This window comes from Chelonia mydas, chromosome 1 (assembly GCF_015237465.2).
Source record: "Chelonia mydas isolate rCheMyd1 chromosome 1, rCheMyd1.pri.v2, whole genome shotgun sequence".
Lineage (NCBI taxonomy): Eukaryota > Metazoa > Chordata > Testudines > Cheloniidae > Chelonia > Chelonia mydas.
This window is the reverse complement of record NC_057849.1, coordinates 28,451,243-28,466,704: the sequence shown is the minus strand read 5'-3', so window position 1 is coordinate 28,466,704 and position 15,462 is coordinate 28,451,243. Positions and strand designations below refer to the sequence as shown.

The following is a 15,462-nucleotide window of genomic DNA, read 5'->3' as shown; positions in this document are numbered from 1 at the left end:
TTTTGGCCCTCTCTCAAATTAAAAAATAACCCAAACATTCATACCAGCCTCCCCTCAAACCCAGCAGGTTAGCTGGGAGGCCAAGGCAATTTTTTGAAGTGAAAATCTGAAGGGAAAAGGTGTTCCAGAATTACGACACTTTAAACATGATGCTAATTACAATTCCAAGCCACTAACTATAGTAGCCTGCCCAGTATTTATGCTTTTATCCCCCCAATATCCCTGTGAAGTAGAGAAATATTTGCAGATTTCCCACCTTCCCGGTGAAAACTGAGGTACAAAGAGATTGAGCAACTTGTGAGGTCACACAGAGAGTCTGTGGCAAAGCCAGAGATTGATCCTAGATCCCCTGAACCCAAGTCCAGTGCCTGATCCAGAAGCCCATTCTGATTACACCACAGACTGATGTGGCTCTCTGATATTCAAACACTGAAAATAAGATTTTTTTTTAATGTTTCTTAACTGCAACTATCTTCTCTTTTGGGGCCCTGATCCACCTCTCACACTGATTTTTACACTGTTATAACTCCATTTAAGTCAATGGAGTTACTTCTGATTTACCCCCATGTAGCTAAGAGCAGAATCAGGTCCTTTGCTTTTAAGCAACAACACTGTGTAGCAGTGTGTCCATTTGCCACAAGTCTTAGCAATAACAAGCCCTGATTGCAGTAGGGTTCTGGCAGCAGCAGTGTTTCTCGACAGTGGGAAATGTGTGAACTTTCTAAGTTAAAACTACATGTCATGCCTCAGTTATGTTCCCTTTTACACCCTTCAGCTGTTTTTCTCAAATGGTGGCTTAATGCACTAGTATATCCATTCGCTGACCCTCAGCAGCCAATAGTCACATGTTCTGATCTCAGTGCTAGCTGCCAGCTGGGAATTCTCTCTGCAAACTCTTCAATGCTTTTTCTTTGTCATGAACTAATCTACTCCCCAAAATAACATTACGATTTGTTTTGAGGAGGTGGTGATAAGTGAAGGCGAGAGAGGCAGTTACTTATCTAGATGAGTAACTGTGCTAAGACAGTTCAACTAAGCATAAAAGTACAGGCTCAAACACTTGTATGCAGAGCTCCCCAAAAAACCCATGAGATCCCGGGAAGCATTCATAGAACCATGTCTCCGCACCTCCATCCAATTTTGTTTTTAACCCATATATAAATAATTTACTGGAGTAGCAGAAGAAATGGTCCTTTGTAATCATGTAAATTATTCTGAATTTGTGCGTGTATTTCCATATACCAAATCAATGTCATGTTACACTGAAAATGCTACTAAATGCTGTTTGAGTGTTTGGTTCTATAGGATCCGTTTGATAGTAACTTGCATTTTCAGTAAAAGTCCATCAGAAAAACTATGGGTCAGATTCTCAGCAGGTGTAAATCCCAAAGCTTTATAAATGATACGGTTGAATTGTGAAGTGTTTAAGAGTCTGGAATTGCCAAAGTTAAGGCTGGAGAGCGTATGCATTCCTTACTTACATTGGTCCCAGTTCAGGACCTTAACTCTGCTCTTTAGTGACATCATGCAATAACCATATGATTACAGCTAAGGATTTTAGTGATTAGTCCCAAATTAGATTGATTTTTGAAGCACATTACATTTTTTTTGCTTTCCTTCCCCACCCCACCCCACTCATTGTTTCACCACAAGGCAGAGTAAAGGCTGTTTGAGTGCTCCAATTCTGCATTTCCATACCATACCATATTTTTATTATGGTAAGGTTAGCCTGAAATCTGAATTTCCTAGGTTTATTAGGCTTGTTTGAGGGATAACTGCAACATTCCTGTAATGTGTTTTACCCTAAATGATTGATATATGTACTCTCAAACCTGACTTCAGATTAGCATTGCTTTTGTCTCCGAATTTCCTTGTTTTAATTACAATTTTCATACATTAAACCGTAAATAGGAAACAAAAGAGAATGTTGCCTTACGATATTTCTAATGACATGAAGATGTGTAATATCAACCTTAAAACATCATATTTATTTATTTATTTATTTATTTATTTTAAGCCTTTTGTAGCCAGATTCACCAGTGTGCTTTGGCTGCTTTACACCTCCCTGGAGCAGCACAAATCAGCCAGAGCATACTAACCAGTACAGATGGGTTTACAGCTGCTTTGCCCTGCCACAGCTACGCAATAAAGTGGAGTACATTCCCCACTTTTCCCCTACATCCTGTCCCCCACATTCTCCTGCATCCCTCCCCCCAGCTTCCCCACTCCCTCCATATTCCCCTGGACACACATCCCAGTTTCTCCTTCCCATAGACCCTCCATATTCCCCTGCACACACAGACACACACACCCGTTTCCCACTCGCTCCTTCAAGCCCTACATTCCTCTGCATGCACCTGTACACACATACAGAGTTTTTCCCACCTATCCTCCCCGTTGAACAGATCTGGTGCAAAGGGTAGTTTTTGAAAAGCAATTTTGGGGAGGATACACTGTATTCTCCATAGATATGAAAGCAGTTGAATCCCTACTTTCAGTGCAAAACTACACTCAACCTTAACTATGGAGCCGTAACTAGTGTCTGTTCAGCATCTGGAGAGAGCCAAGCGCCATCAAGCAAAAATGGTGGAGAAATAATAAATAATCCCCTATTTAAAGTCAGTACTGAAGAGGCTTTTCCAAGTGAAGGATTCATCTAAAATCCAGAAATTTCCATCACGGTGACCTTTGATATAGTTAAAAATGACTGTCCTGATTAAAAAAAATGAAAAAAGTATGTGGTACGTGTCAAGTCATCAGTATTAAGCATCCAGGTTTCTGCTTCAGTGCTGCATGGAAAACTCAGAGCTTTAAAACTCAACCAGGTGCTCACACAGCTCTAATGCAGGAGCCCTGACAACAGCCCATGGAGTCAAGGAATTCTTGAATCTCTCTAGAGGGACTGGTAAAAAAAAATAAAAATCCTAAGAATATGACAATTCTCCAAAATCCTAAGAATATGACAATTCGCCAACATGCTCCTGTATTTGTTTAGCTTGTCATTGAGCTGGTTTGCTTTTTGGTTTATTTAGCAACCAACAAGAGTCTTTGCAGGTTTTACACCAAGGCAAGAACATGTAGGGTCATGACTATAGGAGTTGAGTGACTGCTATATGAATATTCACACCATGCAGGCCTGATCAGCAGTCTGTCATCATGTACTTTGCTATCTAACCTCAGCACCTGCCTTAAGGACCTCTCAAAGGGTCCTTCTCTGAAAACAGTCTACCCCCAGATACTCAGATCTGTAGGTGAGAGCACTTCAGCTGACCTCAGCTGTTACAATGCTGCATAGAGAGAGACGTGGTCCCTCTTATAACTAGGACTCAGCCAGGCAGGGCTTTAAGGATCATGATGAATTGTGCCTAGAATCAAATAGAGGCAGGGCAGCCGTTGAAGCACTGGTGTAATATGCACTTTGGCTAATGCTCCTAAGCAAGCTGGCTGTCACATGCTGAATGAGCTGTAGCTTCCAAATGGCTTTCATGGGTAGCCCCACAGAGAAAGCACTGCATCATTAATCCAATGTGGAGCTCACAAAAGGGCTTAGCTAACTGTGGCCAACTTCAGAGAGAAACTCTTGCAACCATTGCATCAAACTGATGGAAAAAGGCACTGAGAGCTAACGGAGCACTGCAGAAACAAGCAAGGGTTTGGAAGCGCCCCCTAACTCAGCCTCACAAAACTGCACTCACCCACTCACTGAGAGGGGGGAAGGAAATTGTTTTGGACGGGCAAATAAAATACCATTCTTGTTTCTACTATCATCATGGTGGCAAAGGGTGAGAGGCCAGTCCTCCTGTTCTCATTGCCAAGACACATCCTGGAGGTAATGCCAGGGGTACAGGGCATGAAGCATTCCGTCCTTATTTACTCAGGCATCGGGATGGATGTGCTTGTGGCCCACGACCAATCAGCCTCTCACCTGCTGCATCCTCAGCGAATCCAGCTCCCGCTCCAGCCGCGTGCGCAATCGCCGTTCCATCTGCTCCCGTTTCTCACATGCTGCCTGGAGCTGGGTCAGAGCCTGCTGCAGCTTCTCCACTTTCTCAACATAGGCCTGCTTCTTACGCAACTGGGGGCAGAGCGCAAGCGGAGGGCACAGTGTCATTAACAGAAGAGCAGAAGCCAAACAAATATGACATGAACGTTTATGTCTATGAATCAGGTTGTGATATGATCTCATAAATCACTGGCATGTGCATGTTGCATGTAAATGTGGCTTTCACTGAACCTAAATTTCACAGGGAGAAAATTCTGGGTAGCAAAGGGCTCTTTAATCTAGTGGAGAACGGCATGACAAGAACCAGTGGCTGGAAGCTGAAGCCAGACAAATTAAAATTAGAATTTAGCCACCCATCTTTAGCAGTGAGGTAATTAATCACCTGGATGAAGTACCAAGGGAAAAGGCGGATTCTCCCTCTCTTGATGTTTTCAAATCAAGATCTATGTTTTAGCCAAACACAAGTTATCAGGCTCAATAAGGGGATAACTTGGTGAAATTTAATTGGCCTGTGATATACAGGAGTTCAGACTAGATGATCTAATGGTCCCTTCTAGCCTTCAACTCTATGATTCTAGACATAAATCTGAACCCTGTATATCTGCATGATCCAGTCTCCGATGATGGGAAAGGCATCTGCAGACCCTTAGCTGAAGATATACATCTGTTGGACGGTTTCCAGATGTTTTCTTGTCTACCAAGGGCTAGGTCATACAGATGAATATGAGTGACTGTTAGTATCAGTTAAAGCCATTCTTACTTCTAATGCATGCACTGAGTGATTTATAGGCCCAGTGTTACATGAGGATTCTGCAACCTAGCATTTTATGGCCTGAGATTAATCCTGACTTGCTCAAGTAGCATACCCTAATAGGAGTTTGTGGGAGTGGACTGCAGACTTTCTCTGTGACCTTTTAGGCATGCAAGTGGATGCAGGTATTAGGTGCATCATAGCTGCTATCTGAGCCATTATTCTTGCCGCCTCCCACTGTGCTACAGAAGTGGTAATTGCAGGACAACAAGTTAAAATGATATTAATCTATGATGGGGATTAACATGCCTTAGAACCTTTGGGGAAGAGTTCAGATATGCCACAGACTGCCTAAGGCACATGTCAGTGAGAAGGGCATCAAAGCCTTCTGTGAAAACTGATCCTCGGGAAGCAACTAGGACAAAAAATGGGCCTGATCCTGGGGTATAGTGAAGTCAATTGGAGTTGCAATTACTCAGCACCTCTCAGGATCAGTCCCAGTGTAATCCAAAATGCAAATTGTTTCTATCAAGAGTGACAAAGATACAGTCCTCTTTCCCATGGAGCTTGGATGCTAACCCTAAACTTGCATGCATATCACTTTGACTGCTGCAGACAGATTCAAGACTTCACCCTGCGGGCTGCAATGCCTCTCTCTGGTGAGATATTGTGTTCTTGTTCTTCCATCCCAACAATTTAAACGTTTAATCGCCTTCAAAACATACCTGCTGTGTTGTACAGAAAAAATCAAGTAGCATAAAGCAAGGCTGCAAGTCCAAACCAATTAAAAACATTTCTAGCCTTACTGAAAAGTTCACTCGGCCCAGGACTTGGGGTTAGATAGTTTGGATTTTGTTAAATACTGACTTTACAGAGATCAGTGTGATTATTGCTACTTGATAGATATGAAACTGAGACAGAGAGTTTAATATGACTTTAGTCACAGTATGACAATATGAGGTTAATATGACTATCCAAAGTCACAGCTAATTCCTAGCATACACCGGATTCCTGGCTTCTAGTCTAGATACACAGACACTCCCACTCTTCCTCATTTATTTGTGCTCATGTGGCTTTGGTTCTTTGCACATTTTACAGTCCAGATAGGAGATTGAAAGACTAATGTTTAACACAGTTATCGTTAGAAGAGTGCTCTATAAAGAAACATGCCTGTATACATGTGAATAGGAAACAGTAGTTTTCCAGTTTCACAAATATTTTCAAGAGTTTAATATTTTTGCACCTCTCAGATCAGGACAAAAAGTCAAAATCTTAAACTTTTGCAAACTGGGAAACCAATTTTTTTCCCCGTTTCAAGTCAATTGAATTGTTTCAGTATGATAATTTCAACACATTTCATTTTGATTTTGACCTTCTTTTCAGAACTTTTTTTTGGTCTTATGAGCTTAAATTTCAAAGCAAAAAGTCCTCTCAAACTGGAACACTGGAATTATTCATTTTGAAAATGTCAAAGTGAAATATTTCAACAATTCAAAACCTTTTTGTTTTTTTTGAGTCAGGAAATTCCTTGAACCTGATCCGGGTTTGCAAATGGTGTTAGTTTGTGTGAACTGGCATTTTTTGACCCCCCAAAAAAAGAACCAGAAAATTTCAGACCAGCTCTAGTCAATAATTAGTTAATAGATAATGTGCTCTTAGATGGCGCTCCAGAATATGCAGCTTTCTTCCTGGGTTTTGTAGGACCAATAACAGTTGTTATTATGGATTGCAAATGCTTTCCTGAATGTGGTCCTTTGCATGAAGCTCTTAGCAATTATAAAGCGGGGGCTCAGGTGTTTCATCCAGAATAGGTGGAATTCTTTCAGCACAATGCTAGATCAAGCTATGTACCTTCCCATAGATTATACTGACAATGGAGTCTTATGCCTCAAAATTGTTTTCTGTGACCATAAAATACCCAAGTCAAAAATCAGAATGAAATTGATGGAGGTTTTTTTACAATACAGGTGCAAGGCAAAACTTATTCTAAGCAGCCTTTCTAGACTCAGTAACAATGGGCCAGATTCTCATCTCCATTACACTGCTGTAAACAGCAGTTATTTCAATGGATTTACATTGGTATGAATGAGATTAGAATCTGAACTAATGTCCAGAAGCAATCAGAAGATTAGATTCCCAAGGGGTGTGTGACTCTGTGAGAGTGGTATTGTGGGGTTCCATGTTCATGATCTCTGGCTTACTGATCAGAGGTGCTCAGTTTACAAGCAAAAAGATGGTTTTACTAACTGCCAGCCCTACAAACTGAGCCTGGGATCAGAGAGTCAAGCTGGATTCTTTCTCCCTCATTCATCATCAGTAGCAATAAAGACACTCCAAGCCAAATTATCTCTCATTCATAACTGAGAAACCCTGTTGTCTGCAAAGGAAGTGCACTGATTTAACCAAATGCAAAATTTTGCTTTGTAGTTGGAATTTAGGCTCCAGCCCTGCAAATGCTTAAGCATGTGAGTAATTTTATTCACTATAGTAAAGGAATGCACTGAAGTGTTCACAGTATCAAGCCCTTTGTTAACAATTTTTTTGATTATACACAAAAATATAGCTCACTTGTCCATTAATAATAATGAATTATTATTATTATTGGGCAATTCTGACATCCTTACCCAGTCTGTAATTTCATAATCACCAAATGCACACAAATACCTTTAAAAATCAAAGTGAAAAATGTTTGCTAAACGGAACAGGAGAAATTTGGTGGGGAAATAATTGCTAGTCAGCTTAGAACTGAACTGTGTGTGAAGAAGCAAGAGCGTAATAAGAATGATATGATTTTATGATCCAATAACTCATGACTTATTAGAGCAAGAAACATTTAATGGAACAATAGAAAAATTCATAGGATCAGTAAACTTATCCAGGTGCTGGTCCTGGCCCAGTGATCAGGAAAAAAGTTTCTCTCTTGGCTCAACCAGTATCTAGCCTTAGATTTATACATTTTAAGGTCAGAGGGACCATTATGTCAAGTATCAGGGGGTAGCCGTGTTAGTCTGTATTTCCAAAAACAAGAAGGAGTCTGGTGGCACCTTAAAGACTAACAGATTTATTTGAGCATAAGCTTTCATGGGTAAAAACCTCACTTCTTCAGAAGCTTATGCTCAAATAAATCTGTTAGTCTTTAAGGTGCCACCAGACTCCTTCTTGTTTTTAAGGGACCATTATGATCATCTAGTCCAGTGGTCCCCAACCTTTTTTGTGGGAATAGCATATTACTATTATTAAAGGTTATTAAAGGTAATTAGGCACCGCTGCGCTCAGTGTTGCAATGCCTAACTGATTTAGGAGCCTAAATCTCATTTTCAAGAAATATTTAAATCCAATTTGGATTCTGGCTCTTAAGTGCCTAAATCCCTTTTGAAAATAAGATTTGGGCTCCTTAATCAGTTAGGTGCGGCGGCGATGTTGCTGAGAGAAGCAGTGGCTAAATACCTTTAAAAATATGGGCCAGACTGACTAAGTGACTTGCATAAGGTCACACAGGAACTCTGTGGCAGAGCAGTGAATTGTGCCTGGATCTCCCAAGTCCTAGCTAGCACCCAAACCACTGGACAACCCTCCCTCTCTCCAAGGTCTGATCTGCTCTGTATAGACATTCAAGGTCCCATAGCCTTTTTATCCTTATTCAGAAGTTCCCTCATTACACTGTTCATAGATAAAACCAGAAAGGCCAATTATGGTAATCTAGTCTGATCTCCTGCATAACACAGGCCATAAAATTTCACCAAGTGACTCCTGCATCAAGCTCATAAATTCTGATTGAGCTATAGCAGATCTTTTAGAAAGACATCCAATCTTGATTTAAAGACTTCAAATGATGGAGAAGCTAGAACCCCCGTAGATAAACTGCTCCAATGGTTAATTACTTTCGCTGTTAAAAATGTACACCTTAATTCTAGTCTGAATTTGTCTAGTTTCATCTTCAGCTACTGGATACTGTTATGCTTTTGTCTGTCTGCTAGATCAAAGAACCCTCTTTTATCAGAAATGTTCTCCCTATGTAAGTACATCTACACCAGGGGTTCTCAAACTGCGGGTTGGGACCCCTCAGGGGTCACAAGATTCAAACCCTGCTTTGCCTCCAGCATTTATAATGGTGTTAAATATATAAAAAGTGTTTTTAATTTATAAGGGGGGGTCACACTCAGGCTTGCTCTGTGAAAGGGGTCACCAGTACAAAAGTTTGAGAACCACTGATCTACACGATGATGTAAGTATTCTGATACTGTGGTCGAATCGCCTCTTAAACAATGCTTGGGTAATCTAAACAGATTGGTCTTCTTTAGTCTCATTGTAGGGCAGGTTTTCCAGACTTCATATCATTCTTTTCAGAACCCTGCAAACTTTACCAACAATGTTTTTATGTTCTCATCCAAATCATTGACAAAGATATTGAATAGCACTGGACCAAGAACAGATCCACTAGAAACATCCTCATTTGTGACTAATCCCCATGTACAATGACTTTTCGAGATCCATCAGTTAACCACTTTTTAATCCATTTAATAAGGGCTACATTGATTTTGTATAATGCTAATTTTTTAATCAGAATGTTGTGCAATACTTCGTCATATGTCTTACACAAATCTGAATATATTATTTTAAACTCAACCAATCTCGTAACCTCATGAAATTATATCATGTTAGTTTGACAATCTCTGTTTTCCATATAACCATACTGATTTGCATTAATTATGCGACCATTCTTTAATTCTTTACTGATTGCACTCAATCAGTCTTTCCAAGATTTTGTCCATGACTGATGTCAAGCTAACCAGCCTATAGTTACCCATGTTAATCCTGTATAAATGTTGGGACATTAGCTTTTTTCAGTCCTTTGGAACTTCACCAGTATTCAAAGGTTTGTTAAATATCAGAGTGCCTCAGCCATTTCTTTTAATACTCCTGAATGCAAGTTATCTGGTCCTGTTGTACTGAGTTCTGTGAATTGATCTGGCTGACTATACCCATATAAGATATTTTCTCATTAATTACACAAGTCCTAAATTAGTAGATAGGGTATTCTAAAGAGAAAGAACCCTATGTCCTAACATCACGTTAGCCATCGGCTGGTGAAATTCGGTCAAGCTTTTGGTTATACAGAAAGCATCTGTGATTGTGGTTTCCTTTCATATCCTGCCCGGCTCAGTGTTTTACAATTGTTTTCTGTTTGGAAGGGTCTGGGGAAGAGGGGGGCTGCCACTCTGGTGCTGGAAAGGGTTAAGAGGCTGGGCTGAATTACAGCTGTAAAATGAATACTAAATACAAGCAATCATTTTCAGCAAAGCAGAGGAAATGATGCCCTCATCTCACCTCCTCTTCCAGTTTGATGACCTTGGCCTGAGCATTGTTCAGTGCCTGGTCCAGGATTTCGATGTGTCTCCGCTGATCCTCACTGGCAGAGCGCACGGTTGCCAATTCCATTTCCAGCTTCTCCCTCTCCTTCAAGTGCTCTTTGTCTGGAAGAGAGACAAGAACAAGAGCAGCTCTATCAGAACAGCGCACAGACTCTGGGCCAAGTGCCAGAGGTAAGTTGGCACCGTGTTAAAAAAACAAAACCTATGCAAAGCAACAGAGGGTTGGGCTACTCCAGCACAGTGCCTGAGATTCAACTGTGCAGTGGTGTGATGGGCAGAGAGTCTCATATGCCAGAACTCACTAGCTCACAGCCTGGCTTTACGTTACTGCTGATGTTAGAGGTAAATGACTGACCAGGTCCCTTTGAAATCACTGAATGGAAGATGCTACATACAGAAAGTGCAAAGGTGTCATATAGTAAATGCAAATTACACTGTATTCAATCCATGGCAAAACAAATGAGTGGATAGCTGAAGAGCCCCAGAGAGGGCTGCTGAATAAAGACTCTGGCCTGCCACTGGCGTGCCACAGCAGTTTCACAAAATGAATGGGCAAAGGTGACCAAGTTAAACAGGCGCAAGGCTTTCATTTTTCAAAAACTAGCCAAAAGAACAGAATCACTTCTCACTACATTGCCAGCACAGCTGCTTCTCTGCCTCTGCCGAGGGATAAAAAGCAAAGACCTTTTACTTTCCAGTAAATAATCCAGACCTGCCCAAATAGGAGGTCAAGATGCACTAGCAGAAAGGATCTTAATGTGTCATTAGCCAGACAGGGGAGCTGATCAAAGTGCCTCACTGACCACAGCTCAGAATCCTCACCTTCGGGTTCACTAGAACCCTACTGAAATTGTGATTTTATTATTTAAAGGGAAAGGAAGGTAATCTCCAGTAACTGGCATTCTCTTGATCTATAGCCCCTGCATAGCCATAGGACCCACAACAGGGATTTCCAGAAGGAGTTCCAGGAAAGAGAATTTAATCTTTAGTCCCAGTGGGGCTCTAGTTGATCCTCTAGTCCAGCATGACCTATGTGCCCTTCAGCCTTGCTGTGACTGCCAGCAAACTGGCTCTTCTCCTACTAGGTGACTGTTCATATGTCAGTAATGAGTGATCCCTTCCTTCACAACAAATGTACCAGAAACTACCCACACAGACAGCCCTGATGGCAGAGCACAAACAGCAGTGTCAGACCTCTGTCATGGGTGTAATCCTCTCTATTGCCAGATCTAATTTCACCATTAGAGCCGGCCGAAAATAGGGACATTTTCTGACAAAATTTCATCCTCCTCTTTTTTTTTTTTTTTTAAACAAAATTTCAAATTTTCAAAATTAAAAATGACTTTAAAAAAATCAAATTTCACAACCAGCTATGCTCACCATCTTTCCTTTAGCCAGAAGGCAACAAGATCTAAGCAACAACTCATAGGCCCAGGTAGCATCTTTGTTGGCTAGCTGCCTATTGAGAGCATAATGTTAATTTATTACAGCCCAGACTCACCTAAGAAACCCTTCCTATGCACGTAAGTGGAACTACCCGCGCATAAAGTTGGCCATTGGATCATCTCTTACCTGAGGGAGGGCAGTTAATTTTTAAAGCTGTGTGGAAAAGAGAAGTTCTGTTTTACAAAGAATTTAAAAAGCAGGCTTCATTCTGAATCAGAATGAAAATCAATAATTTTGAAATTCTCTGCCAAGGAAATACGGAAAAAGTTCATTTCAGATCAGTTGAAACATTTTGTTCAGTTTGATTTCGATCCTTTTTCTTTTGTAGTATAACATATCACAGAATGCTAAATTAAAAAACTCAAACAGGCATGTTTAAAAATAATTCAGAATGTTTTGCTCTGAAAATATCAAAACAGTCCAGTAACTACAGTTAATCATTGGACTATCAGACAACACTTGACAGGGCTCTCGGACATCAAGTGACAAAACCTTTTAATATATAGTAGGGCTGTTGATTAATCGCAGTTAACTCATGTGATTAACTCAAAAAAATTAACTGTGATTAAAAAAATTTATCATGATTAACCGCACTGTTAAACAATAGAATACCAATTGAAATGTATTAAACATTTTTGGATTTTTTTCTACATTTTCAAATATATTGATTTCAACTACAATACAGAATACAAAGTGTACAGTGCTCACTTTATATTACTTTTATTACAAGTATTTGGTCTGTAAAAATGATAAACAAAAGAAATAGTATTTTTCAATTCATCTCATACAAGTACTGTAGTGCAATCTCTGTCATGAAAATGTAACTTACAAATGTAGATTTTTTTTGTTACATAACTGCCCTCAAAAACAAAACAATGTAAAACTTTAGAGCCTACAGTCCACTCAGTCCTACTTCTTGTTCAGCCAATCGCGCAAAGACAAACAAGTTTGTTTACATGTGCAGGAGATAATGCTTCCTGCTTCTTATTTACAATGTCACCTGAAAGTGAGAACAGGCGTTTGCATTGCACTTTTGTAGCCCGCATGGCAAGGTATTTACTTGCCAGATATGCTAAACATTCATATGCCCCTTCATGCTTCAGCCACTATTCCGGAGGAAATGCTTCCATGCTGATGATGTTCGTTAAAAAAATAGTGCGTTAATTAAATTTGTGACTGAACTGCTTGGGGGAGAATTGTATGTCCCCTGTTCTGTTTTACCCACATTCTGCCATATATTTCATGTTATAGCAGTCTCGGATGATGACCCAGCACGTTGTTTGATTTACGAACACTGTCACTGCAGATTTGACAAAACGCAAAGAAGGTACCAATGTGAGATTTCTAAAAATAGCTACAGCACTCGACCCAACATATTGTGTTCACCTATGCATCTGATAATTCTATTCTTTAGTACAGTTTCAACCAATTTACCTGGTAGTAACTTCTGGTTTACTGACCTGTAATTGCCAGGATCACCTCTAGAGGCTCTTTTAAAAATTAGCATTATATTAGCTATCCTCCAGTCATCTGGTACAGAGGTTGATTAAAGTGATAGGTTACATACCAATTAATAGTTCTTCAGTTTCATATTTGAGTTCCTTAAGAACTCTTGGGTGAATACTATCTAGTCCTGGTGATTTATTATTGTTGAATTTATCAATTTGTTTCAAAACCTCCTCTATTGACACCTCAATCTGGGACAATTCCTCATATTTGTCACCTAAAATGAATGGCTCAAGTGTGGGAATCTCCCTCACATTCTCTGCAGTAAACACCGAAGCAAAGAATTCATTTAGCTTCTTTGCAACTGCCTTGTCTTCTTTGAGTGCTACTTTAGCACCTTAATCATCCGGTGGCCCCACTGATTGTTTGGCAGGCTTCCTGCTTCTGCTGTACTTTACATTTTTTTGCTGTTAGTTTTTGTGTCTTTTGCTAGCTGCTCTTCAAATTCTTTTTCGGCCTGCCTAAGTATACTTTTACACTTGACTTGCCAATGTTTATGCTCCTTTCTATTTTCCTCACTAGGATTTGACTTCCAATTTTTAAAGGATGCCTTTTTCCCTCTAACTGCCTCTTTTATTCTGCTATTTAGCCATGGTGGCATTTTTTGGTCATCTTACTGGGTTTTTTTTTTATTAGGGGTATACATATACCTCTATTGAGCCTCTATTATGGTGTTTTTAAAAAGTTTCCTTGAAGCGCGGAGGCATTTCACTCTTGCAACTGTTCTTTCTAATATCCATTTAACTTGCTTCCTCATTGTTGCATAGTTTCCCTTTTTGAAATTAAATGGTACTGTGGTGTTCTTCTTTGGTATTTTCCTCTCTACAAGGATGATAAATTGAATTACATTATGGTAGCTATTACACAGTGATTCAGCTATATTCACTTCTTAGACCAGATCCTGTGCTCCACTTAGGTCTAATCAAGAATTGCCTCTCCCCTTGTGGGTGCTCGGACAAGCTAGACTAGCTAGTAGTCATTAATAGTGACTAGAAATTTTATCTCTGCATCCCATCCTGAGATGACAAGGATCTAGTCACTGTTTGGAGTAAATATCTCTCATTATTATTGGGTTTTCTGTAGCCTCTCTAATCTCCCTGACCATTTCCTAATCCCCATCACCATCCTAGTTGTGTGATCGGTAGTATATTTCTACTTCTACACTCCTGTTGTTCAAGCATGGAATTTCTATCTGTAGCGATACAGTGATACAGTTTGATTCATTTAAGATTTTTACTGTATTTGATTCTATGCTTTCTTTCAGATATAGTGCCACTCCCCCACCAGCACAACCTATTCTGTCATTCTTATATATTTTGTACCCTGGTATTACCGTCTTCCATTGATTATCATTGTTCCACCAAGTTTCTGTGAAGCCGAAATATGAATGCTATTTAGACCCCCTGGCATTAAACTGTCATGTGCTAGGAGCTAGTTGGATCAACTCTGGCTTTAAAAGCAATACTGTACATTGGCAACACGTATAAAAACAAGTCTTGGACCTACTCTATCATCTTGCACCTGAAGAACTCAAAACATTTTAACCACATTGATTCATTAAGCCGTACTTTGCCCCTATCAGACAGGGAAGGGATATGCAATATACAAGAGTGATCATCCATTAATAGGCTGGAAAGCACAAGTTATTTAACAGCTCACAAGGATGTTGCACAGCCGATTAGGCCGTCATTTAACTTTTGCTTCAAAAATGGCGGCTGCACTTTCTATAGTTAAAAGCACTTTCTTTATTTGGTTAGTTCTGGGGAAAAAAGGACTACTTTTAATTCTTGTCAAGTGCACCTGAAATATCAAAATTATGCTTTAATGAGCTACAATACATGTATCTTCCATAAAAGAAATTGCTTATGCACCTGCATGTGTTTACCATACACTTAATAAACTAATAAATTTTTCTGTTATTCTAATGCAGGGGTGGGCAAACTTTATGGCCTGAGGGCCACATCTGGTTATGGAAATTGTATGGTGGGCCATGAATGCTCACGAAATTGGGGTTGGTGTGCAGGAGGGGGGTGAAGGCTCTGGCTGGGGATGCAGGCTCTGGGCTGGGGCCAGAAATGAGGAGTTCAGGGTGCGGGAGGGGGCTCTGGGCTGGGGCTGGGGGCGGATGGGTGTGCGTGTGAGGGCTCCAGCTCGGGGTGTGGGCTCTGGGGATGAGGGGTTTGGGGTGCAGGAAGGTGTTCCAGGCTGGGCCCAGGGGTTCAGAGGCCAGGAGGGGGGTCAGAGCTAGGGCACAGGGGAGGGGGGCTCTGGGGTGGTGCTGGGGATGAGGGGTTTGGGGTGCAGGAGGGTGCTCTGGGCTGCGACCGAGGGGTTCACAGGGCGGGAGGGGGATCAGGGCTGGGGCAGGGGGTGGTGGCACATGG

General features: G+C 40.7%; 1 protein-coding gene across 5 annotated transcripts in view; it reads right to left on the bottom strand.

Moving 5' to 3' along the window:
• AMOTL1 (angiomotin like 1) overlaps window positions 1-15,462 on the bottom strand; it is a 131,869-nt gene that overhangs the window by 20,608 nt on the left and 95,799 nt on the right. For all 5 annotated transcript variants that reach the window (XM_027821835.3, XM_043529170.1, XM_037889715.2 and 2 more), the window contains 2 exons: window positions 10,083-10,228; window positions 3,926-4,075 (listed from right to left, as the gene is read on the bottom strand). In XM_027821835.3, coding sequence (XP_027677636.2) covers window positions 3,926-4,075; window positions 10,083-10,228 — 296 coding nt within the window. The remainder of the gene's footprint in view (window positions 1-3,925; window positions 4,076-10,082; window positions 10,229-15,462) is intronic.